The 26,012-nt window shown below is 46.6% G+C and overlaps 2 protein-coding genes across 21 annotated transcripts in view; one reads left to right on the top strand and one right to left on the bottom strand.

The window, feature by feature from the left end:
* Positions 1–26,012, top strand: part of LOC103350055 (uncharacterized) — a 328,422-nt gene that overhangs the window by 247,387 nt on the left and 55,023 nt on the right. For 16 of the 20 annotated variants that reach the window (XR_011390420.1, XR_011390435.1, XR_011390429.1 and 13 more), the window contains 2 exons: positions 7,085–7,160; positions 8,980–9,329. The exons of 1 other annotated variant lie outside the window; for it this stretch is intronic. Coding sequence is in view for 2 of the 19 variants with exons in the window: in XM_070077708.1 (XP_069933809.1) it covers positions 7,085–7,160; positions 8,980–9,329 (426 nt within the window). In the remaining 17 variants the exon portion in view is untranslated. Of the gene's footprint in view, positions 1–307; positions 432–7,084; positions 7,161–8,979; positions 9,330–26,012 lie in introns of all 20 variants that reach the window. 3 more of the 20 variants (XR_011390428.1, XR_011390433.1, XR_011390432.1) reach the window with 3 other exon arrangements.
* CRNN (cornulin) lies at positions 4,139–9,448 on the bottom strand. Its single transcript, XM_008264431.4, has 3 exons — positions 9,275–9,448; positions 7,221–7,371; positions 4,139–6,147 (listed from the first exon to the last, which is right to left on the bottom strand). The coding sequence occupies exons 2-3, from the start codon at positions 7,356–7,358 to the stop codon at positions 4,606–4,608; spliced, it is 1,680 nt and encodes a 559-aa protein (XP_008262653.2). The 5' UTR covers positions 7,359–7,371; positions 9,275–9,448; the 3' UTR covers positions 4,139–4,605.

Raw genomic sequence — 26,012 nt, 5'->3', positions numbered from 1 at the left:
TGTGGTTTCAGGATTCCTTTCTCTGGGGGCTGCTGTGCTCCAGGCCATACCACTGAGCCTACCCCTTTCGAATACCATCTTCCCATTCCAACAAAAGCGGATTTCCTTCAGGAACTCCTTTAGAGGCATTAGTTTTAGCTGCCACCAGGGGGCAGAAGTACAGTAGATGTGATATTCAAATTGTGATGGAAAATTGATATTAATGAGAAAACTATGGATTTCATTTTTTTGCAGCAAAATAAATTTTCCTTACAATTCAATTTTCTACTAACTTTTTGAAATACCCTCAAATACCTTTTCTCTGCAGAGATGGGACACTACCTGCTAGAAGAGACTTGCTGAGCCTTTGGAGTGTGGTTTCAGCCCTGAGTATCCCTGAGGAGAGGGCCACTTTACAACTATGGCCAATGTGACTGGTGCCCTGTAATTAGGTGCATATATATTTATTATAGTCACATCTTACTGTTGAATTGATACCTTAATCATTACATAATGCCCTTCTTTGTCTGTTTTAACAGTTTTTGTGTTAAAGTCCATTTTGTCTGATATTAGGATGGCTACACAAGCTCTTTTTTGGTTTCTGTTAGTATGGAATATCTTTTTCCATCCTTTCAGTCATTCTGTATGCATCTTTGTTGGTGAGATGTGTTTCTTGTAGGCAGTAAATAGATGTTTGTTTTTTTTTTTTCCATTCAATCAGTCTGTATCTTTTAACTGGAGAGTTGAAGCCATTTACATTCAAGGTGACTATTGATAAGTAATGACTTGGCCTTGCCATTTTTTCCATAAATATTCCAATTGTTTAATTTGAGTTTTCTTTGTATTGTTACTGGGAGCTTTTCTGCCTTCACCTTCTTGCATAGCAATAACCATGTTTCTGTGTTTCTGTGCGTAGCACATCCTTAAGGTCTTTTTGTAAGGCTGGATGAGTGGTGACAAATTCTCTCAATTTCTATTTATAATGGAAGGCCTTTATTTCACCTTCATTCATAAATGAGAGCTTTGCAGGGTACAGTATTCTGGGTTGATGGTTCTTTTTCTCTTAAGGCTTGGACTATGTCTTGCCATTCTCTCCTATCTGATAGAGTTTCTGATGAAAAGACAGCTGTGAATCTAATTGGAGATCCTCTGAAAGTAACCTGGCATTTCTTTCATGCACATTTTAGAATCTTTTTTTTTTTTTATGTTTTACTGTGAAGAGTTTGACTACAATGTGTCATGGTGAAGATCTTTTCTGGTCATGTCTATTAGGAGTTCTGTGTGCTTCCTGTACTTTGATGTCCCTTTCTTTCTCCAAATTAGGGAAGTTTTCTGTAATTATTTCACTAAAAAATATATTCTCTTTTTGTATGCCTTTAGGAACTCCTAAGAACCATATGTTGGGTCAACTGATCTTCTTCTCCTCCTCCTCTTCCTTCTCCCTCTCTCCTTCCCCACCCCCTCCTCCTTCTTCTTCTTCTTATTTTGTTGGACTAAAATTTCCAGAGATTTGTCTTTTAACTTGGATATTCTTTCTTCTGCCTCATTGATTCTGTTGTTAAGGCTTTCCACCATATTTTTTATTTGTTCTATTAAATTCTTCATTTCAAATATTTCATTTTGATTTCTCTTTAAAATCTCAATTTCATGAAAAGAATTTTCTTTCTTGTCATGTACGGATTTCTTTAGTGCATGGATTTGCTTCTGATTACTTCTAAGTAATCATATGATCAATTTTTTTACTTCCATTTATGGATTTTCTTGAGTCGCTTCATCTTCTCATTATAGTATTGAAGTATTGTGTTTCTTTGGGGGTGTTGTTTTCCTTATTCTTGTTTCTTTAATTGCTGCATTTATTTTTAGGCATATGAGGAGATACTTGTTTATTTTTTTCCCTGTGGTAGCTTTTATCTCCGAACTATGCCTTTGTAACTTAATGGAGTATCTGCTCTTTTAGTGAACATCCTTAGGCCTGTGCTAGGTGTGACCATGGAGCTTTGTTCAGTGCTCTGCAGAGAGAGGAGTGTCCAGGGTGACTCTGAAATTGGGTGTGGCAAATCTCTTTCTCTCTTTTTATTTATTTTTTTTTATCAGAGGTCACGTTTGTTCAGCCCTATTGGCATAGTCTCACGCTCACCTCCTCTCCTCTATGGAGATCACTTCCTGGGTGCTAGCCCCAGTGTGTACAGTATTCATCCGTGCTGCAACAAGAACTACACAAAGGATCTGTACAGTCCTTGGTGTGAGCAGATCCTGAATAATGACCCTCACAGGGAATCAGGGAGCCCTGAGCATGTAGAGCCACCCACAGTGATTGCTGAAAGACCCAGCAACACCCTGTGCCCTCACATGTAGCCATAGTGTTTTCACAGTCCTAGCCCCACAGTTATGTGCACCCGGCCCCCTTTTAATTCTCCCAGCCAGACTTAGGCATCTCCTCTCAGTTGGTTGCTGGACAGGCAGACACAGGCTGTCACAGCTGTTTCGTATGTCCAAAATGGCACTCATGTGCTCTTGGCTAGTTACAGGACCCTGGTGCCAGGTAGTTGGGGAGAGAGAAACATGCCCCCTTTTTCCCCTCTAGGTTGGCAGATGTGCATACTGTCCCCAAAAGGACACCAAACCAGACTCTTCCCGCAGCTTTATTGCCAGTGGCTTGGGCTGCTGCTGTCTGGACTCAGTCACTTTACAAAGCTGATTGCTTAGGCTCTTGGCTAGAATCCTTAGTTGTGCACATCCATAGCCTCCACATAGTTCCACAGTGTCCCTCTCATTTACATGCAGTTTCCTCTGCCGTTTTATTCCTAACTCTTCCCTGAGATTGTACTCTTTCCACATTTTTAAAAATATCTTCCCCTAGATTAGAGCAGTAAGCTCCCTCACTATTCCTCCATCTTGGTGCCTCTCAGAGTTGATTCTTGTCTCATGGTGACCAAGAATGATGACGTGGACAGACATTGGGAGTGAGCAAAAGCGAAAGTAGATTTCATGGAGAAACTAAGACTCCTGCTAACCAGCAGGGGATCCTGGGGAGGGTTCCGGTATGGCCTGGGTAGGGAAGTTACATAGGGAGTGCCTGCCAGTTGATCAATTCCCCAAATGGTCTCTACACGTCAAGGGTCTGATTTTTTTCTGAAACATTTTGGGAAGTGGTTGTGGTCTCCGATTAGATGAGAAATGTTACCTTGCTGACCGCTTGAGGAATATTACAGTTGGGAAATGTTGCTGACCAGTTAAGAAATGTGTGTGTTCTGGTCTGGTGCCAGGACCTAGTTCCTTACAGTTATTTAGGTACCCGTTATGTTCCCTGTCTCTCTCTGCCTGTCTTTCCTTTATCTGACTCCTCACAGCAACATACAGGCCCCTGGGATAGGACTGGAGCATCTTTGGAGATTGTTGCTCAGTCTACCACATTTTATTTTATCCTTGGAGATTCCCTTTACTTCTCATAAACAGAAAAGGCAGTGGAAAATATGTTTTCATGCAGCATCTAGTTACTTTGTTGTGAGAGGCTGGTAGAGTGTCAAGTTTTCTGTACTGCCAGCAGCATCTGTCCTCCTAAGATGTTTCTAAACAACATTAATAGGGTCTACTCCAAGCCTTTGAAACATGCATCTCTATGGTTGAGTTTTAAAATCTTTGCTTTTAAAAATTACTACAAGTGAGCCTTCCAGTAAACTAGAGTTGCGAGTTTCTATCCATAACTTGTTCATACCCAGCAGGTGGGGTATCATGGAGGAAGTGCAGAAGGGTGTCTCCAAGGCTGTGACTCCTGGCTCAGTGCCTGCTAGCACAAGCCTTCTATCCTTTCTCCTGCACAGCTCCTGAGGGCCTGTTTCCATTTACTGGTAATCTTAAGTCGACTTTCCTTTGTGGCATTACATGTGAACAGAGGCTAATGCTCTAGAATTGGAGATAATGAGACACAGAGTGATTTTACCTGTCTAAATTCTAGTCATCGTTTATGGTCATCACGAATGAGACCTTTTGTGGTGCATCCTGCTAAGTAGTGAATGTGATGTCTCTGTGACTCTTTCTAACCCTTGGAATCATGTACAATGCTTTCTCAACTAGACTGTCTTCAAGGGTTCATCATCATCATAAACCTATACTCTTAGCCCATTAGGTCAACAGAAAGCAATTGAATGGAACATGGTGGTCAGTGGCTTCTGAAGATTTTTATTGATTTATCAGGATGGATGGGGCAGCAGAAAAATGGCAGAGAGAAAAGTGTCCCTAAGAATCTTTATAAGCTGAAGAGAATTCAGCATGAAGGAAATACTTGTTCCCTATCTTCCTGCTCCTAGGAGCATCTGTGTGGCAAAGCAGATAGGAGACGGGAGTTTGGGACAGAAAGCACCTTGCAGAAATGACCTCATTGAGGAAGACCTAAGGGGGAAGCTCTATGATTAGGAGCTGAATCTAGGGACGTGTCAACTAGACTGGCCGGGCGGACAAGCCAGTCCCTCTCCAGCTGTCTTGCGGTCCAGTCACTGTAGTCTGGATGAGTCATGGTTTGCTACCTTTGAAGTAGGAATACAGCCCCTTAGCGGAGAAGCCTTGCTTCCTTTCTGGCTTGGCTGCATCCTGGCCCTGTGCAGAGGGAGTGCTGGTGTGCCTGCTGTTTTAGTCCTGCCTTTCAATCACTAGCTCCCGTGTGATGTCATCAACCCACTCACTGGTGACTACTGGGGGCTGTCTCTCTCCCTGCCCTCCTGTCACACTGCTGCTGGAGTGCGTACTGCTCCCTTCCTGTCGTCCTGTCACAACACTCGCCCTAGTCTGGGCCTGTCCTCCCGGTGCTGACTCTCTTGCCTCGAAGTTGCTTACGTGTGTCCACCTTTGACCAGTGCCAGACTGTGTCTGGGTCTGCCCCTGTGCTCCAGCCCCTGTATGGCTCTCACTCTGGCTTATGCCTTGCTCCACAGTCTGGGAGTGCGATCCTGCTTCTGTCTGAACATGTCCTCCTGTCACAGCCTGGCTGGTCTGGCTGCTGTCTTGACTGTGGGTCTCAGGCCTCCTGGTCTGACCATCAGAGGACCCCTGTGTCTGGATGCTGGTACTTCCTGTCTGATGGTTTATGCCCTGCTGCATCGTCTGGGTCTGTGACCCTGTCTGAGCTTGAGCATGTCCTCCTGGCACAACCTGGCTGGTCTGGCTGCTGTCTTGACTGTGCGTCTTAGGTCCTTTGGTCTGGCCATCAGAGAACTCCTGTGTCTGGACACTGGTACTTCCTGTCTGATGGCTTCTGCCCTGCTGCACAGTCTTGGTGTATGACCCTGTCTGTGTCTGGACGTGTCCTCCTGTCACAACCTGGCTGGTCTGGCTGCTGTCTTGTCTGTGCGTCTTAGGTCCTTTGGTTTGGCTATCAGGGGACTCCTGTGTCTGGACACTGGTACTTCCTGTCTGATGGCTTCTTCCCTGCTGCACAGTCTTGGTGTATGACCGTGACTGTGTCTGGATGTGTTGTCCTGTCACAACCTGGCTGGTCTGGCTGCTGTCTTGACCATGCGTCTCAGGCTCCCTGGTCTGACCATGGGGGGACTCTTGCGGCTGTTTGCTGGTGCTTTTGGTCTGATGGCTCCTGTCTTGCTCCACGGTCTGAGTGGCACCTGCTTGGGTGTGAGTTGCAGTTCCTGTCTTGGTCTCACCTGTCTGGGGGGCTCTGTCCTGCTGTGTGGTCTGTGATTGACTCTCTGATCTACTCTCTCTGGTCTGCCGATTCTTGTCCTCCATGCTCTGGGTCTGTCCCTCATGCCCGCTGGCCTGTGTCTGCTGACTTGTTCTTTCCTGTCTCTGGGCCTCAGTCTGCCTGTCATGTGTTGAGCTGTTGTCCTGACTCTGGATCTGAGTCCTGGCCCTGTCCTGCCCTCTGGAAGTCTGCTTGCTTTGTCCCTGGCTGCTCCCCTCTTGCTGCAGCCCTGTCCCAACCCTCCTTGCTTCAGTGGCACTTGCTTGGCCTTCTCCAAGCTCTTGTGAGGCCCCGGAGTGCTGGCTTCCAAACTCTTGAGACCCACAAGCTCCCTGGGGACTCTTGCTCAGTGTCTTGAAACAGGCCTGTGCAACTTTAAACATCAAGACCAGGAATTCCTGGAATTCTATAGTGCCTGTGTCATCTTCATCCAGCAGGCGAAAGACTTCATCCACAGTGGCAGGGTCGTGGGGTTTCTGGGGAGAAGAAGAGGCTATGTCAGCATCTCTCCTCCAAGGAGAACATGGCTAGGTCAGCTCCACAGTTTCAGGCTTTCCAGCCCTAGGGCCTGGAAGCCAGCTCCGCATACCAGGTAGCAGCAGTAACACTTAATTGCCGTCATTTTTTTCAGTCCTGTTTCTTTATATCTCCTATGACTGGCACAATTTTTGGCCTACAGGACAGCTGTATGAGGAATTGCACAATGAACAATGAGCTCCTCCTCCTACTGTACAGGTTCTAGAGCTGAATCTTTGGGCTGCCCTTGGCACTGAGGCCAGGGAAACACAGTCTTCCGGGAGTTCTGTGAGCACCTCACTTAGACTCAGATACTTTCCCAGGATAAGGTAGGTAGGGGTCCAGCAGGATGGTAGGATTATCTGGAGGATCCAGAGGCAGTATCCTGCTGTGCCCATATATTCTTGTTCCTAGGCCTTGGTTGTCTTAGTAACTTTGGATACGAGTCAAAGGCAGGAAAGCACATCAAGGCCCTGGTTTTGGCTTTCCAGGACATAGAACTCCCAGAGCTTCCACCAAGCTGTTAACAAACTGCACCCCAAAACCTCAGGTATGATGTGGTCAGTTGGCTCATAACTTTTAGCAATTGCTTTGTGGAAGACACAGAGCTGTGCTTCTAATGAATTTTTATTAATGGACCATCAAATTTCAGATAGACATGGGAAATGTTTACCATATCAAATTTAAGAAGCTGCAGAAAGCAGCAGTTACTCTGATTTCTAGACCATTTGAAGGTGCTACTCCTCCCAGCAATGTCCCATTAGAGTCCTTCTACTTTGGCTTCAAATTAGAATTAATTAAAACCTATATTATATATTTATATATTTTATATTATGTGCATTTTGCAATTCCCATGACCATCTCATTCCTCTGCCTTTTGTTTCTCTGCCTGCACAGCTGCCGTTAGCACCAGCAGGCCTGGATTTAGCTGCTGCCTCAATTCCTCCTGTCTGCTCCACCCCACCCCACCCAGGTAAAGCCTCAGCTGTATTCCCCTGTTACACTCCATGCCGCCCAGCCCTGCACATCATACCACGATGACATCTGCAAACTCATGCTCCAGGAGTCTTTTCAGCTCCCCTCGGGAGAGCACTTGGCAGTTGCCCTCCATCCTGGCATAGCGCCCAAAGGCCTCGATGATCCCGTTAATGTTTCTCAGTAACTGGGGCATCTTTGACGTCAAGCTGGAAGAGATGAAAAGCCCCCGTGGGAGGAGGACATCAGATTCCTGGTCCTTTCCTTGCATGCTCGGCTGTGGTTTTGCTCTCTGTCTTCCTTCATGCTTTCCTCCTGGCTAGGTTTTATGCATGGGAAGGAGGAGCACACAGCGACTGGAGATGAGCTCCTGAGTCAGGATTTAAATACCGGCCCCAGCACTACCTGGCATGTGAGTGGGGCCGAGTTTGCTTTCCTCTCCATGCCTCCATTTATTCTTTGTGAATGAAGGTAGTACTAGTACTTTAGAGGGTTATTGTGAAGATTTAAAAAGATAATTCATGAAAAGTGCTTGGTGGATGACTGGCTTTTACTAAGTGCTAGCTATTACATATGATTATGTTATTATATACATATACACATATATAATTTGTCTACACACACACACACACACACACATACACACACACTACTGTCCACAGAGCACTTTGCAGTGCATCATCTCTTATAATCCTTATTATCTCTACTTTAAATGAGAAAACAAGCTTGGAGAAGTTAGATGATTTGCCTAGGGCCCCACGTCTTTTAAGGGAACAAGAAATTCTAGAACTCATTTCTTCTTAACTTAAATGCAATGATTTTCTAGAATGTATCCAGTGGACAAGGTTAATTTGCCTATTACAAGGCATTGAGATCCCACCAAGGACACCATTAGGCAGTAAATACACATTTGAGTCAGCTCTCTTGGGTGGGAGCCAAGCAGAAACTCCGTGGCCCAACCCTGCTCTTTCTTGCCAATTGTTAGGAATGCTTGGGAGAGGGCTGCCTTCCCTGGGTGGAGGCCTTCCAGTCCTGAGAGCCTAGCTTTCTCTGCACATGACCTCTGTTCTCAGTGTAGGGCCTATCAGGGAGTTCAGCTTGCCCAAGAGGCATGTGGTTCCATCCAGCCCAGCCCTGTCGACCTATGAGGAACAGTTACCAATTGAAGGGAGATTTTCATTTTCTTTAGCCACGAATCTTGGGTAGATTAAGGTGAGGCCTGTGAGTGGGTGGATGTGCAGGAGGAATAGAGACTTGAAAATGTGTGAAGCGGAAGCCTGGGAGAGATCAGAAGGAGGAGATGCTATCATAGCTGAAGAGGTTCAAAGGCAATGAGAGATGGAAGCCTGCAGTAGCTGGAAACCAGGGCAGGGAGCTTGGAGATATAAAGGAGGTCATGGGAAGAGGAATATATATTGAGAGAGAAGCAAGAGAGTAAGAGAAGGAAGGAGACATGGGTGTTTCGGAAAAAGCAGACCAATGTGGCCAGAAGGTTTCAAAAGTTAACAGATCCAAGTCGAATAATTTTTCTATGACCTGATGGCCAATAATTCAAGGCCAACTTTTCTCTCTTGTATTTATCAAGGTACAAAACTCAGAATATTGTTCCTCAACATAGATGAAAAATATAATTTTAAAAAACCGTGTGGCAGACTTTAACCAGACTTACAAACAGTAAAAATAATAAGATGACTTTTTAGGTACACTTGATATTCCTTAGAATAAATCCACAAACTCATTTTGCCTGAAGTAAGGAAGGGGAGTCTTAAGAGTCTTTTCCTCCATGATCCAGTTGGATCCCATCACCTATTCCATAGGCTCTCATCACTGCAAAGAAGCACATGGGAGGCTCCGTTGCTTCGGCCCACGTCGTCCTTCAGGGAGAGGAGCTGCCAGCACAGCCTCAGGGGAGGAGGAGGAAGCCCGATCGCTTCAGGAGAGCATCATTTTGCAATATATTCTGGCTTCTGGTTTGCCTGGGGCCCCAAAAGGATGCTGTGTGCTCACAGGCAGCGTGAATGGCCATCTAGCCCATGTCTCACAGCCTTGTGCGAATGCTCAGATCACCAAGACACTGAGAATGAGAAAGAGATTCCTCAGGAGGGGACTTACCTTGTGCCCAGGGAGGACGAGACGAGTGGTTGTAAAGTGGCGTGTGGAGTACCAGGTCAGTGGCCCGAGAACCCTTTATAGGGGATTTAATTGAGGCTCAGGTTTTGGACAGGACGTCCCGCCCTACAGGAAGGCTTGATTCATCCAGGGCTGAGCCCAGCCCCGCCCATCTCCTTTCTTCTGTTTCCTCGACTGACATCTGGTAGTCTAATTAGCAGTCCCTCCTACCACAGTTGAGGCCATCTCTAGCTGGGTCTGTCCCCTCATGACAAGGAGACTGCTGTCCAGTGTGGTGGGTCCAGTAGTGCTCAGCATGGGTTGAGGATCATGGTGAATGTTCTTTGCCTCCATTAACCTGCAAGCATTCAAAGCACATCCACATTTTCAAGAACATAGCATCTATTGAGGATTATCCTTCTCAAAGTAGCCGCTTTGGGAGGCTACACATATTTTTCTGGTGATGCTGTTACTTAGAACATGTTTTGAATTCTTGTCTTAGAATTGCCTTTATGAGACACAGAAAGCCATTTTCATTTCTTTGTAATTGGGTCTCAGTTTTCATGAAAACAGGAAAGGTTAGTGCTTCTCCCACCCCATGCTATGGGTCAGTAGCCTTCTACAGCAGTGAGAGAAGAGGCTTAAATGATCATGTGCATCCTCCTTATTGCAAAGACAAGGAATTCAACTGATTGACTACTCAGCAAACAATCGCGGAAAGATGGCTCTGCTTCAGACAGAGGGCTAAGGCTTGGGGCATACAGTGTGGAATAAGATGGTGGCCATTTCAACTCTTGCAGAATACACAGCTTCACAGTCCCAGGGAAAGTCCTTGAGGGGTTAATGGTAACCACCATGAGTATTCGGTTCCATTTTCATTACTGTCTCATTTTATTGGCTCTCCACAACCATCCTATGAGGTGGTAGGGCTGAGCCTATTTTATAAATGGGAACACTGAGAAATCCTCAGGGAAGTGACCTCTCAGAGAAGAGGGGCGGGGCTGCACCAGGGACCCTCAGACCCCATACCTTGGCTTCTCTGTTACAACCTGCTGATGCTTATTCTTGATGATGTTGGCACTTTGCAGAGAACAGATTCATTCTCCACGCACTGCTGAGGATGCAGAGAGGGACGTCTCCTGCTGAGTCTCAGAGGGGGCCAAGTCCCGTGGAGAGGCTCCTAAGTGACAATGTGGCAGGGAGTATATACAGCTTCTCCAGCAACTATGGGTTGGGAATGCCATGTCCTCCCTCCTCTCTCACACCAGTGTGCAGCAGACAGGAGCATCAGGATGGCAGGACACTGTCAGGGCTTTGGTTGCAGCGACTGGCACAGCGAGGACAGCTCTGCAGTAGCAGCACAAACCCCAGCACAGCAGGGCAAAGAACCTGGGTGAGCAGCAGACTGCAGGAGGGCCCCTCAGGCCTTGTGGATGGAGAGGTCTGTCCCATGGATGGAGCTGGCCAGAGCAGAGGAGGCAAGTGAGGCTGCTGTGGGAACTGACCAGTGTAAGGAGAAGCCTGGCTTGAGAGAGGGACATTGCAGAACAGGAGTGAGTTTGGCAGATGGGCCCTTCCTTCCTGGGTGGTGTTCTAAGCTTGGAATTTTCATAAAGGTTTGGGAAGTAAGGGAAAGTAAAGTAGGGAAGTAAAAGCCAGGTACCTTAACTGTGAGGCAGGTATTATTACATTCAATTTGCAGATGAAGAAACTGAGGCACAGAGAGGTTAAGTAAACTCCTCAAGGTAACATACCTGAAAAGTGGTAAACCCGAATCGGAACTGTGCTCTGCCTGCCGCCTCAGCCCTTGTCTTTGCTGTGGGAGGAGGAGCTGCAGCAGCATGGAGCAGAGGTCAGCAGAGCCTGTGTGTGCTGGGGGGCGATGGGGCAGTGGGAGAGCCTGGGGCTGACAGTCTCTGAGAGCAAGTTTGTTGCGTTTGTGAAGAATTCTGTACATCAGCGATTTTACTCAGTCGTTGCATCTGCTGCAGGGCAGAGAGGGGCTGGGGTCTGTTCAGAAATTGAGTCAAACTCTCATCCTCTGGTCACTGTTCATTATCTCCAAAAAGAAATATCTCGTAGCAAGAGAAACTCCTCCGTGCACTTTGAATTCCTTCTTGCACACTTGCGCAGAAATTCATAGCTTCGTCTATTGGATTCGTCTGTGTTGGACACAGTCCGTGTTTGCTACACTTAGTGGGCTACAAATGAAGAATAAGATGTGTTTCCAAGAAAATCAGTCCAATTGGGCAAATAAGCCATACACACCAAAAGTAACTAATAGTGGGAGACAGAATTTTATAAAAATACTGAATAAGAAAAACAGTCATATCACAGAGTCTGGGGAACGAATCAGTGCTCAGGAATTATGAGATCAGGACCTGGTAATCAACACCTCCCCACCTGTGGTTGTGTTGGTTTACTGGGTTCATTTCACTTTATTTTCTTTGCTAATACTGAGTGCCTACTATGCACAGGCACATGTAAAGAGCTTACACACATCTCTCCGTTTAACCATCACAACATCCCTAGGATAGCAAAGCTATTATTCCAGTTTCACAGATGAATAAACTATCATTTAAATAACTAACCTACCTTCCTAAAGACAGAATATACTAACTGGTGAAGGCAGAAATTTTTTAAGAGAATGGTTTGCATTTAAAAAATTTATTTACTTTTATTTATTTGAAAGGTAGAGAGCCAGAGACCAACAGGCAGAGAGAAGGCTCCCATCTGCTGGTTCACTCCCTAGAGGCCACCAATATCTGGGGCTGGGCCAGGTCTAAGCCAGGGGCCAGGAACTCAATCCAGCTCTCCCACTTGGGTGGTAAGGACCGTCCAATCCATCACTTGCTGCCTCTCAAGTCTGCATTAACAGGGAGCTGGAGTTGGAAGTAGAACTGGGACTTGAATCCAGGTCTTCTGATATGGGATGCAGGTATTCTAAGCAGCATCTTAACAGTTGCACCAAATGCCTGCCTCAGAAGGCAGGAGTTGAACCCCAAAATGTCCAACTTCTCAACCTGGTCTCTTAACTGATCTGCCCTGCCTTTTAGCTAAATTTCTTAAATTTGAGGTCTAGGCAATTCCCTTTTACTTCAGCCCAGCTCAGTGTGGGGTGTTACAGCTCAGCCACTAAGTGAAGCAGCTTTGGGACCACAGAGGGTAACAAATAGGGCAAGTTCCCATATCCAGAGGCCCTGGTATAAAGCTGAGGGCAAGGCCTGAGGAAAAAAAATCTGTGTTCTCACTCCCTCCTGCTTCAGTGGTAAAATCCAGAATGAATGATAAAACCATTGATAAATTCAGCCCAAGAGAGGAGTGAGTCTTTCATGAGGGTGGCACCTTCCCTTGGTTTCTCCCCTGCCCTGCATCATGGTTGTCATCTTTTGATGCCAAAAACTTTGTCCTAAAGAGGAACATGCTTATCACACACACAAACAAGGAGGCCACAGTAGGGTACTCTGAGCGCTAAACATCCTCTGTCTAATTAAATGCCTTTTACAGTGTAGCTTCATTAGTATCTACTGCCAGGTCCTCATTGGTTGGAGAATAAGAGGAATATAGAGATAATGGGGGCAACCCATCTGTCCCCCCCATCCCCCACCCCCATGCACCCCGGGTTGCAGGGGATTGCCAAGCCTGACATAGTTTGACTGGTCTTCCAAATTTCTGTTATTAAGTACAGCCCATAAAGCAGCCTGCTCACCAGACACCTTCACTTTTGTCCAGGAGCACAGAATGGTGATAAGGAACAGGAGCGTGCCAGAGGGTGGCCATGTCCTTCCCCCAAAAGTACATGATTCTGGGCGTCACCTTTAGAACAAAAGCAAATCTGAAAGCCAGAGAGATGAGTGGCACAGGTGACAGAATTTGCTGGTGCTTATTATCCACATATGCCAGTTGAAAGACAGCATGACCGGGGTGTGGTTCTTGGAGGGTAAGAGAACAATGAGCACTTCTGGGCTTCCTCATCCTCTCTGTGCCCTTCTCTCAGACCCAGCCACTGGAGGCCCTGATCAAAGCCTCCCGGAAACCCAGGTGCTGGAGTTCAGCACAGGACATGCCAGGAAGGATTAGGCTGATACCAGAGACGTCCCTACCAATGGCTTTGCGACTGTTGGACTTTGTAGGCCTAATCCCTGGCCTGACCAGTTGTGTTGGCCCCGTTGTTTCTCAGAGTCATGACCAGGCAAGGAGCACATGACTAACACGATCCTTAGCATCCTTGGTTTGCTCAAGGGAGCTGGAATCCACCATTTTTTAGGTCCTCTGTATATCCTGGAACTAGGTGTTCAGTCCTTAGGCAGAGATCCTACAAGGTTTCAACCTTTTCTTCTTCTCACTGAGAAAAGAAAGTCATGGCAGGGGCTTGACCAGGGTTCCTTCTTCTAAGTTCCTCAAAGTCCTGATGATGCCAAAGGTTTGTTGGCTTAAATGTAATGGTAGCAGACTTATTTCCAATTGGTTCCTTATTCTATCATAATCTCCAGTCAAAAGTATGGACCTACCATTCACCCCAAAACTGCGGCTCATGCTGCCTTCTTGACTTCCTTCTAATTCCTCTTGTCTTGTATTTTCCTTTCATCTCCATACAGATACTGTCTCCCTGTTCAGAACAACTCAGAAATCACTTCCTCCTTCACATGTTTCCACATTATCCCAACCAGCTGAGCTCTGTCTTTTAGACATCTTAGTTTTCTTCTAATACTCTTCTTTTATCTTCTAAGTTTAAGATATTTCAAATAATATAAAGAGTTAAATGAGCAAACATAAATTTAACTTTTTTAAACATTTTATACTATTTGCCTCATATATAAACATTATATATATAATTTTTTTGACAGAGTGGACAGTGAGAGAGAGAGAGAAAGGTCTTCCTTTTCCGTTGGTTCACCCCACAATGGCCACTGCGCTGCGGCCGGTGCACCACGCTGATCTGAAGCCAGGAGCCAGGTGCTTCTCCTGGTCTCCCATGCAGGTGCAGGGCCCAAGGACTTGGGCCATCCTTCACTGCCTTCCTGGGCCACAGCAGAGAGCTGGCCTGGAAGAGGGGCAACTGGGACAGAATCCGGCACCCTGACCAGGACTAGAACCTGGGGTGCTGGCACCATAGGCAGAGGATTAGCCTAGTGAGCTGCGGTGCCAGCTATATATATAATTTTTGAAAGCAGGAGTGGATATATTAATATCACATAACATGGAGCTTACAACAAAAATCATAAAACAGGAAGAAGAGTACATTATTATGTTAGGGGTATAATTCAGTAAAGATAACATTTATAAATATATACCCTATAATGTGGCATCATCTCTCTCTATATATATATGTATATGTATGTATACACACACACACGTGCATGTGCACACCCACACACACCCACATACACATATGAGAGAAAACAAGCGATATTTGTCTTTCTGTGTATGGCTTATATGACTCAGCATAATGATTGACAGTTCCAGCTGTTTTGCTGCAAATGTCAAGATTTTATTCTTTTTTTTTAATAGCTGAGTAATATTGCATTGTGTACCTATACCACATTTCCTTTATCTACTCATTCACTGACAGACATCTAGGTTGATTTCGTATCTTTTCTATTGTGAATAGTGCTGCAACTGTTGCATCTTTTACAGCATTTATTGTACTCTACCCTCATTATCCTTGCTTATCTACTTGCTTATCTTTTTTAGATTATGCCACCTTTTGAGGACAAAACTGGTTTGTAGTGAGATGACTTGATATGGAAGCCCTTGTGCATTCTCAGAAAAGCATAGCTGCGCTGTCTCCTGAAGACTTGAGGGCTGGGTGTTATGTCACTTAAATCATACCTTGACTGACCCATATTTTTATCCCACTAGAGCTACTGGGCTTCAACCTTGTATTCATGGGCGTGTAGTGGGATATCTATGTGTCTACAGGACAAAGTAGAAAAAATACCAATGCAGCTTTAAGTCAGGAAGGACTGGATTTGTGCTGGCTTTAGCCCTACAAACCTGTCGGCACTGGTGTCCACTAGGGTTAGTCATCATTCACCTGTTTCCTCCTTCATTACCCAAAGCACCTGTCCCTCCCAAGGAGGTATCCAGGATTAAATGTTTATGACAAATGATGGAGTGTTATGAGCAAATTAATGAAGGGACACCAGGGCTGTGCAGAGGTGAAAGCCATTAAACAGGAAAGCTACATATGGGGCTTGGAAATTCAGTCCTTATTTAATGGAAGAGAGTGAGGCACTGAGTATTGAGGCCATTCGAGGCCATTCTGGGGGCCACTGGCTGTTGATAAAGTTATGCATTCGTTATCTTCAGCCCACCTTGATGAAACCAGTGTTGGGAAGGTAAGAAGGCACACAGGCATGGTTCTTATCCTCAGGAGTGGAGAGACCAATCCAACTCCATCATGTACCTAGCTGCATGACCTGATGACTTCTTCACCTCTCCAAGCCTCAGTTTCCTTGTCTGTAAAATAGTGATAACCTTTGCCTACACTCCATTATTACTGTGAGATTAAAACATACACACTGAATGTAAAAGTGCATTAAAGTAGCAGTAGTGAGTGGTCCTTTTGAATCCAGAGGAAGAGAATGTAATATGAAATTAGTATTCAAACTGATCACTCATTCTGTTCTTTCAGAGCCCCTAGTAAAGGCTTCATTATGGAATTCAGAGCAAAGTTCAGGTGAAATGGATATCCTAACCACGGACTTTAGATGTCAGTGTAGAGGGTCCAGAAGAGATCTTATTGGTCCAAAATAATCAAGTGTATTTGCCGATGAGAGATCTAGTGATCATTGTGCATTGACTGGCTGCCAACCACTGTGCATAGGAGGTTTCCCTCACATTGAGACCTTTACTTCTCTCACTCGTAGGTTCGTTTTATTCTCATATTTCACAGAAGGGATCTAAGTTTCCAAGAAGTGAAATTATGTGTCCAAAGTCACACTGATAGTGTTGTATGGAAAAAGGACTGGATGGGCCGGCGCCGCGGCTCACTAGGCTAATCCTCCGCCTAGCGGCGCCGGCACACCGGGTTCTAGTCCCGGTCGGGGCGCCGGATTCTGTCCCGGTTGCCCCTCTTCCAGGCCAGCCCTCTGCTGTGGCCAGGGAGTGCAGTGGAGGATGGCCCAGGTGCTTGGGCCCTGCACCCCATGGGAGACCAGGAAAAGCACCTGGCTCCTGGCTCCTGCCATCGGATCAGCGCGGTGCGCCGGCCGCAGCGCGCCGGCCGCGGCGGCCATTGGAGGGTGAACCAACGGCAAAGGAAGACCTTTCTCTCTGTCTCTCTCTCTCACTGTCCACTCTGCCTGTCAAAAAAAAAAAAAAAAAAAAGGACTGGAGCTGTGATTTTAATTTCTGGTTCAGGAATAAAACTAAATGAGGGGCTGGCTTTGTGGTGCAGTGGATTAAGCCACTGCCTGCGATGCTGGCATCCTATATGAATGCCGGTCTGACTCCTGGCTGTTTTGGATCCAGCTCCTTGTTAGTGTGCCTGGGAAAGCAGTGGAAGGTGGCCTAAGTACTTGGCCCTGCCACCATGTGGAAGACCCCCATGGAGTTCCAGGCTCCTGTCTTTGGCCTGGTGTAGCTGTAGCCATTGTGGCCATTTGGGAAGTGAACCAGCTGATAGAAAAATCTCTTATTTCTCTCTCTCTCTCTCTCTCTTTCTCTGCCTTTCAAATAAATAATCTAAATCTTTTAAAAATGAGTTAATATCTGGCTAACAGTAAGTGACATGTATTAGCTTTCATTATCATTGCTTAACTATGCACATAGAAAAATTTCTGGAAGGATATACAATCTAGTGATTATTTCCAGTGGGTGGAACTGTGGTAACATTTATTCTTCCTACTGTAACAGTGTTATTCTCACTATTTGCACTTTCCTCCATGGTGGGTTGGGGGTGGAAGGAGTCTGAATGCTCATCAGTGATAGTTGAAGTGGTTTTGCCAACATGCAAGCCTCCTCCATGGACTCCTGAACCATGTGGGAGCAAGACCTTAGGTGAGAGAGAACACTGAGGAGTATTGGCGTGGATCAGGGTAGTTCCATGGGAGTGCAAAACCTTAGAAGTTGCTTGTCAAGGTGAAGGTGTGGTACCCCGAGGCATCATGTGGTATCACACAGGATAGCTAGTTTTAACTTCTTCCTTTAATGTTTCTTGTGAAAAACTTGGAGCCTCCCTCCTTGCTTTTGAATTTCTTTTTAGCCTGTGCTTGGGCAGGTGTGACCTTTTTGTTGTTGTTAAAATAGAAAATGACCTCTGGGCTGGCGCCGAGGCTCAATAGGCTAATCCTCCACCTTGCGGTGCCGGCACACCGGGTTGTAGTCCCGGTCAGGGCGCCGGATTCTGTCCCGGTTGCCCCTCTTCCAGGCCAGCTCTCTGCTGTGGCCAGGGAGTGCAGTGGAGGATGGCCCAAGTGCTTGGGCCCTACACCCCATGGGAGACCAGGAGAAGCACCTGGCTCCTGCCATCGGATCAGCGAGGTGCACCGGCTGCAGCGCGCTGGCCGTGGCAGCCATTGGAGGGTGAATCAACGGCAAAAGGAAGACCTTTCCCTCTGTCTCTCTCTCTCTCACTGTCCACTCTGCCTGTCAAAAAAAATAATAAAAATAAAAATAAATGATCTCTGAATATATCCTGGTTCCTTCAGTTGGGAGCTCACTTACTTAGGACAAAGCCTCGGCCTCTCCTCTGAACGTGGAACCCACATAATACCCTTTCCTTCATGAATGGCAGTCATGAAGATGAGGACAGGAATGTTGATGATTTAAAAAAAAATCTATTCAGAGTTGGGCTCAAAGACCTTACACAAGAAGGCTTGTCATATGATTAAATAGGAAAACCAGAGGTGCCTATGGTCATGAGGTGCCAATGGTCTGTAATGTAGTATAGGTGGATGTGTGTTCATCTGTAGAAGATAAATCTCCTTAAGTGTCACCATGCATTTCTTTGCTCTATAGCAAAGTAAGACCAAAAGTAGTTTGAGTTACAGTTCATGAAAATTCTGAACTTTTGATGGCAAATGAAAAGATAGAAATTCTCTGCCTCTTCTACAAAAACTCTGGCACGAGACTGTGAATATTTGGGAGTGTGTTGACAACAGTTGGCACAGAACCAGAATCACACAAGAAGGAAATCCAGACAGGTTCATGGTGAGTGAAACTATGAAAGGATTTGTGTTAACCTCAGAAGCATTCTGTAAGTTTTTTGAAATCTACTTTGAATACAATTTTGCTTATATTTGTGTTTTCATCAAACTTCAAATTGTTCATATAATAGTGTGGACTGTGTCACTGTTAATCCTTTCTGTGGTCAGTTTCTAAGGTCAGAGATGAAAGATGCCCATGAGGTTTCTCTGAGGACAGAGTCCTGGCCAGGGAGGGGGCGCTCACTGCCTTGTAGACTTGGATGCTGAGACCTGGCACACTGGGTCCCGAGTCTCTGCATTCCGCCCTGTGCTTAGTTGTCTTTGGGTGTTCCACACCCATAGCTCCCACCAGAATGTCTGTCTTTGAACCTGCCTTTCATGGAAAACCAAGCCTAGAACCTGCAGGATGTGAGATGAAGTCCTCAAGGTGTATCCTCTGAGGAAGGCCCACTCTGCTGTACGTGAAGGGGTTTGTGTTTTTGTTACTGAAATGGAGAGGCTGTGTTCTTCCATACTTCCCAGTGCTAACGAGTCCCAGATTGCTGTCTTCTATGATAGTAACTACTGTCCATACAGGCAGTAAGGGGGCTGCAGACACTGGCTGCAGGCTAACTCACCACCTCTCCAGCGGCTCTAGGCAGAGGGCACTGTGCTGGAGTTTAGAGTTCACTCTCCTGCTCCCTGGTCTTTTCACATGGCTGTGTACTACTCAGGGTTCTCCAGAAAAGCAGAACTAGTGAAAGATGTATAGATGCATGCTAAGATAGAATTGAGAGATTATGTAAAGGAATTTTGAGGAATAGGCTCTTCTGATCGAGGGGCTGGCAAGTCTGAAGTTTGTGGAGCAGGCCAGCAGGCAGGAAGTTCCTGCAAGAACTAATGATGCAGTCTTAAAGCAGAAGGCAGAGGGGAGGCAGAATTCCCTGTTCCTCCGGGGGCTCAGTCTTTTCCCTGAAGGCCTCAGCTGATTGGCTGAGGCCCACCCACATGAGAGAAGGTTGTCCACCAATGTTGACGTTAACCATATCTGAAAAATACCACCACAGCAGCATCCAGGCTGGTGTCCGACCAAGAGCACCACAGTCCAGCCAAGTTTACACATAAAATTAAACATTTAGCCATCACAGGCTTGGTGCTCTGTTGATTTCCCCAGGCCTGGCTTTCCAGCATCTAGGGTTTTGTCTGCTGATTTCTTTCTTAGCTAATCATAATACTGTAGTATCTTGGTTTGGACTCTCTTTCTTGTCCTTTTTCCCAAGGAGTCTGCCCCAGTCTTCTTTATTTTTCACTAAGCAATGTGTGCTTGTTTGTTTGTTTTCTAATTAAAGGAGGGAAGTGAACCTGATAGTTAGGCTCATTCAGAAACTCCAGGTTCATGCTTCTCAGCCCTTCCCTGGCTCAGCCTTGTCCGTGAAAGGAAATTTGGAAAATAGAGATATCAAAACAAAAGAGTAAACATTACTGTAGTTTCACCTGCTGGAGGTAACCATTAGATTGTGTGTCCTTCCAGGCATTTTTCTATGTGCACAGATAAGCGAGGATAATAATAGCTAATGCATATTACCAGCTCTTAGCCAGGTATTAGCTTATTTTACCCTCCCTATATCAGTGAGGCAGATGCCATTACTATTTCCATATTCCCACGAGGGACAGGAGGGCAGAGATGTTAAGTGACTTGACTCACCCATGGCACACAGTTAGTGAAGGTGAGCTTCACAGTTAGACCCAAGCACTCTGGTTCTGGGGTCTGAGCTTTTAATTACATTATAGTGCACCTCTGCACATGTGTTTTCCTACTGTATAGGAATTCTGTTCAGTGTGTATATTAACATTCAGTATGCAGTTTATTTGACCCAATTAATCACAGTGATTAATTTTCAAATATCATTAAATAATCTTCGATTTTTTTCATCATTTTTAGTGGTAGCAAGGAATTACAGGCAGAGGCAATATTGCTTATGTAATCATCTCCATCTTCGGAAGTTTAGATTGCCTCTTCTTTTTCTCTCATAAAACCTACAACATGAATATTCTTGGGGCCGGTGTTGTGGTGTAATGGGTTAAGCTGCAACTTGCAATGCCAGAATTCCACATGAGCTCTGGTTCAAGTCTCGGTTGCTTCACTTGTAATCCAGCTCCCTGCTAATGCATCCAGGAAAGCAGTGGAAGATGGCCCAAGTGCTTGGACCCCTTCCATGCATATGGAAGACCTGGATAGAGTTCCAGGCTCAGCCCTGGCTATTGTGGACATTTGTTGAGTAAACCAGTGGATGGGAGAAAACTCTACACCCCCTGCCCCACAACTCTGCCTTTCAAATAATAAATAAATAAATGTTTAAAAGCTCTTCCAGCACACAGTTCAGACTGCTCTCTGGGAAGGTGATTTCAGTGTACATTCCCATGGTGGTTCAGCCCCTACAAACTCACCAACATCAGGAGCTATACTTTTTAAAAAGGCACCACTCTGATAAATGGTGACCAGTGCTGTGATGAGTTCCTTTCACCGCTTGTGAAGAGAATTTTTCTCCCCATGTGTTTATTGAACATTTGTATTTTGTGTCTAAATTTTTTGGTTCATTTCCTTTATCCATTTTTTCTAGAGATAGAAACTGAACTCTAGCCTGCCAAAATAAACTTTTATTTTGCAGATTACTTCCAAAACACTTTTTTCCTTAGCCTCTGGCCATGATTTCCTTTTCCATCCTCTTCCATTATGTATTTGATCCATAGAGATCTTTCTATAAACTCACTGATCTTGATGATGGGCAGGAGCTGAGCCCAGCAGCCACAGGGGCTCTGGGTAGGGGCTGGTGCTGCTACATCTGGAGGACATGTTGTTCAGCTTCTGGAGGGTGAGGAGGGCTTGGGGCTGCCGCCAACTGCCCATTGTCCTCTTGTCCCACCTCCAGGCTACACTGCTCTGGATGGATGGATGGATGGATGGATGGAGGAGAGTTAGGGAGTTCTGGGGGGACAACTCCTGTCTTTGAGAGCAGCTTCCCCACTGTACTGTGAAGCCTCGGGCAGGACTCCCCCCCGCCCCAGCCCCTGCGTGCTGGTGATGGTGGCTCTTTCACACGGGTGAAGGTGGCTATGAATTAACAAAAGGCAGCTATTACTTTAAGCTCTGATTGAGATTCTGGTTTTGCAGGGGGAGTGTTGGGTGGTTTGGGATGGGCAGGTCTGGGTTCGTCTTGTTTGAGGAATGTTTACCATCTTTAGGAAGGAAGGGCTTATGGCCTTCACGGTAGCCTTGATCTCCCCACCCCAGGCACAGGGTGGTATCCAAGTGACCAACAATGTTACTGTGTGCAATGCATTTTCCTCATCTGTTGAGGATAAAAATAGTACCACCATCACTGGGCTATGTGACTATTAAGTCAGTTAATCTGTGTAGAACATTGAGATAGTTTTAGGCAATTTAGGAAATTTCTTACTTAGATTAACTCATTTAATCATTATGCAGTCTAGTGAGGTAGGGACTATTTTATCCTTAACTTACAAATGAGACAGAGGGAGACCAGGGAGTAATGGGTGGCCAGCCCTAGGTCATGCAGCCGTAAGCGTCTGAGTTAGGATAATACATCTGGGCAATGTGTCTTCAGAGCACACATCTGTAGCCAGGTGTGTATGACAGCTATCCTCTTCCAAGGTGGGGAGAAAAGGGTGAGGAAGGAGAGAAGCCTGGCCTTTTCCTCCCAGAAGTGAAGCTGATAGGCTCACACAGGGAATTCAGGTTCATGCTTCTCAGCCCCTCCCTGCTGAGTCTTCTCCAGCCACACCTCCTATGGGAAATCTTCCTAGATGAGCTCCACCCACAAGATCACATCTATTTTCTCCACCTGCTTTGAACTTATGAACCTAGTTGTTTGCATGTTGCTTTTTTTCTTCCAAGATTTATTTTATGTATTTGAAAGGCAGAGTTATGGGGTGGGGGGAGAGACAGAGAGAGTGATCTTCCATCCATTGGTTCACTCCCTAAATGGCCACAATTGCCAGGGCTGGGCCAGACAAAAGCCAGGAGCCAGGAACTTCTTCCAGGTCTCCCACATGAGTGCAGGAGTCCAAGCACTTGGGCCATCTTCTGCTGCTTTCCCAAGCGATAAACAGAGAGCTGGATTGGAAGTGGAGCAGCTGGGACTTGAACCAGCACCCATGTGGGATCCCAGTGTCTGCAGTAGGTGGCTTCACCTGCTACACCACAACACCAGCCCCTGCATGTTGCTTTGTGATGCTTGAAAAATTGATATCCAATTCAGTGAGCATTTATCGAATGCCTGGAACAGAGGACTTTTAGGATCAATAGATGTGTAGCATAGGCCAAACATGGCTTCTCTCTGCCAGCATCTGTAGTCTTGCCAGGGACTCAAAGACAGGCATATGAAACACAGTTGGAGGTCAGTGCTGTAGAAGAAATATGAACAACACACTACAGAAGCATGGGGACAGGAATCTGTTAGCTCAGCTGGGAGGTAGGTGGCTCTGGGGAGCCTCCTGGGTTGTGCATTTGCACTGGGTGTTGAACGGTGTAATGAGGAGGTCAGCCTAAGAAGAGCGTGGACAAAGGCCCAGACTGCACACTAAGCCCAGTAGAGTAAATGGCCCTGCTGGTGTCACTCTGGCTGCTTTGCTGTCACTGTCAGCAGGAACAAGAACTCTGCCCTGAAGAGTGTGTGTGAATCTCATTCCGGTCCTCAGTAGTGGCTCTGCCTTCTGTGCTCTTGCCCTGGGTTTTCCTGGCTGACACCCTAGTACACAGAGATCGCTCCCGCTGCAGGGGTGGTTGCAGTTGGTGTCATTGTTCTGTCTCCCTAATCTGGCCAAGGGCAGGGCAACACTGAAGCCCTGTGGGGACTGCATTCTTCTCAGGAGTGAGGCAGGAAACAAAGGCCGTGGACTTAGGGGAGCTGGTGCAGTCCCCTGGCTCTGGGAGAAGCATCTGGCTGTGTTGTTTTGGTTGTTTTGAGGTCTTTTAATGGACACCAAGTCTTGGCATTAAGGTGAGGAATCAAAGTGCTAGATCACTTCTGAATATCCAGGGAACTTGTCACGGACAATCATTTTTCATTTTCCCACCTAACCACCAACCCACCCAACTGACATTTGTCTGACCCCTTCTCAGTGGTGTCAGGCAGTGAACTTGGTGCTGGGGACCCAAAGACTGAAAAGACCCAGTTCTTGCCCTCACATTGAGTCTGGTGACCCGTGATTAAACAGTTAAAGCATTGACTACTTCAATCAAGGAGGCACAGAGAAGAGGCATTGAGCACAGAGTTTGGGTTAATAAGTTGACAATTCTTGAACTGAATCTCAGTAGACAAAAAAGGAGGTAGCAGAAGTCATCTAGACAGACGGTAGAGTAGAAGGTGAGGGCATAAGATGCCCAAGAACAGCTTGTCTGGGGCTGAGAGAGCGTGTTGGGGTTGGCAGGGAGGTTTCGAGCTATGTTTGGAGAAGGTGGGTGGGGCCAGGTCCGGAAGTTTGAAATGGCATTTGAACACTACCTTCAGAGCACTGAAGGGTTTTGAGCATTGGAATCACTTGCTTGGCTCTGCATTTTCTAAAGAAAACTCACGGCACTGCACTGATAACAGTGCGGGGGAGGGGAGAGGGAAGGGTGGAAACAAACACATCCTTCAGGTGGGAGGCTGTTGCTGTTGCTGATGAAGACCTTCCTGGAGGAAGAGGGGTTAAGAGCTACTAAGAGGGTAGAATTGTCCAGACATGGCTATCAAGTAGGTATGGGTGGTGTCCACATGATGACATCTAATGATCTGACTTTGGCCACCACGGGTTCCCGCCGAAGCTCTCCATGGAGACGGAGATTAGAGGAAGAGAAACAGGTTGAATGAGGGCTGGGAGCAGAGATGAGTTCAGCTGGGGTGTGTTGAGTCAGCTGGAGGGAGATAGGGCACCAGAGCTGAGGACGTCGGATCCCAAGACAGATTTGGAAATTTTCAACCTCAAACTTACAAAGTTAAAAAGACTGTTGAGTTTCTGCTCAGCAGATAGGACAGATCAAGAGGGTTGGGGAAGAAAAGGCACGTGTCAGGGAGGAAGCACTGCATCAAAGAGACACAGGCAAATAAAGACTGAAAAGGCGCTTGGCCCTGGCAGGATGAGAGCATGGCTGGCAGCGGAGACAGCAGATCTTGAAGTGCAGGAGAGAGGGAGTTGAATGCAGTGGATTCAGGGGTGAGTGGGAGGTGATGGTGAGGGAAGAGTGAAGACAGCTTCTCAGCAGAAAGGAAAACCAAAGGGAGAGGTGCAGAAGGAGAAACAAGTCGAGGAGGAATTATTTTGAATTGAGAGACTTGATCAGCCTGTGTGGTGAAGGGAAGGAGTCCATAGACAAGGGTTGAATGTGGAAGGCTTAAGTCCCCAGAAGTCATCTTGGCCACAGGATCCACAGGAACTTCCAGGCTCCACAGGCAAGGCGGCCTCCTGGCCTGAAAAGCCACCATTCTGCTGCCCCCTGGGCCTTGGCTCCTCCTGTGCTTTGCCAGGGCCTGTCACGAGCCTTTGTTGTGCAGCTAGTAGAACTGACTTCAGATCAGACTCAAACCTCATCTCTTAAAGCTTCAGGCCGCCACTTTATAAGAGCAGGAAGCTTTTCTTGGGTCTCTGCTGTCAACAGTTGTGGAGTCAGGTGGGCCAGGAGACAAGGCTAGCACACAGGTAAGCAGGGGTACCACCTGTGGTATTGGTTCTGAGCCAGGCAGAGGGCTGCGTTACTCCACAGGGTCCTGTGGCCATGCTGCCACCTACTGTTCAGCGTGGTGTATAGCAGGGCCGCCTCTCCTTGCCCATCAATCACCCTTCTGCAGGAAACAGGAAAAACCAGAAAGTCCATAAAGAAGCTGGACTTGAGAGAAAAACCATTCCATCCTGACCCAGGGACAGAACGTACATCGGGGGATGAAGACAGACAGGTGGTGAAACTATCGATCAGCTTAGGCAGAGGCCAATAGGACGCACAGGGTTATAGTTTATAAGACGCTTTTGCCTAGACTGCCTCTCATGCCATAAGTTGGTGGTTGTTTTCCCTATTTACAGGTGTGGCTTATCCCTGGAAGTTTAAAGCAGCTTGTCCAAGTCAGTTGTCTGTTACATGGCAGAGCTCAGATTTGAAACAGCTTCTTTTACATTTTGGAGGTGGGGAGCACTGAGTTCCATTTCAGAAGCAATAGGAATGGTGTAAGACAAGAGTAGCTGTGAAATGTGAAGAGTCTGACCAAAATGAGACCACAAAGCCCTGTGCCTGGCTGACCTTATGGGGTAGAGTTTGGCTTGGAGGTGAGAAGGTCCACCACTGCCCAGAGTGGACAGGACTGCTGGGCTCAAGTAGGGGCCTGCCAGTGAGATGAGCTCTAGCGAGACCTGCACAGGAGCCAGGGTATCAGATCACAGGAGGCCTCTGGGGGAAGGCCCATGGGGTGACTGACAGAACCACCCCTGGAAAACCATCATTTGGCCTCCTCACCAGTAGCTGGAATGGATAACCCAAGATCCGAGAAGTGCACCAGCAAGTGGATGGGTCCCTGTGAGTAGGGAAGCCCAGGGAAATCTGCCCATGAGCACCTCCTGGT

The sequence above is a fragment of the Oryctolagus cuniculus genome, chromosome 7, assembly GCF_964237555.1.
Source record: "Oryctolagus cuniculus chromosome 7, mOryCun1.1, whole genome shotgun sequence".
NCBI classification, from domain to species: Eukaryota; Metazoa; Chordata; class Mammalia; order Lagomorpha; family Leporidae; genus Oryctolagus; species Oryctolagus cuniculus.
Note: the sequence above shows the minus strand (reverse complement) of the source record. Positions and strands in the feature narration are given on the sequence as shown.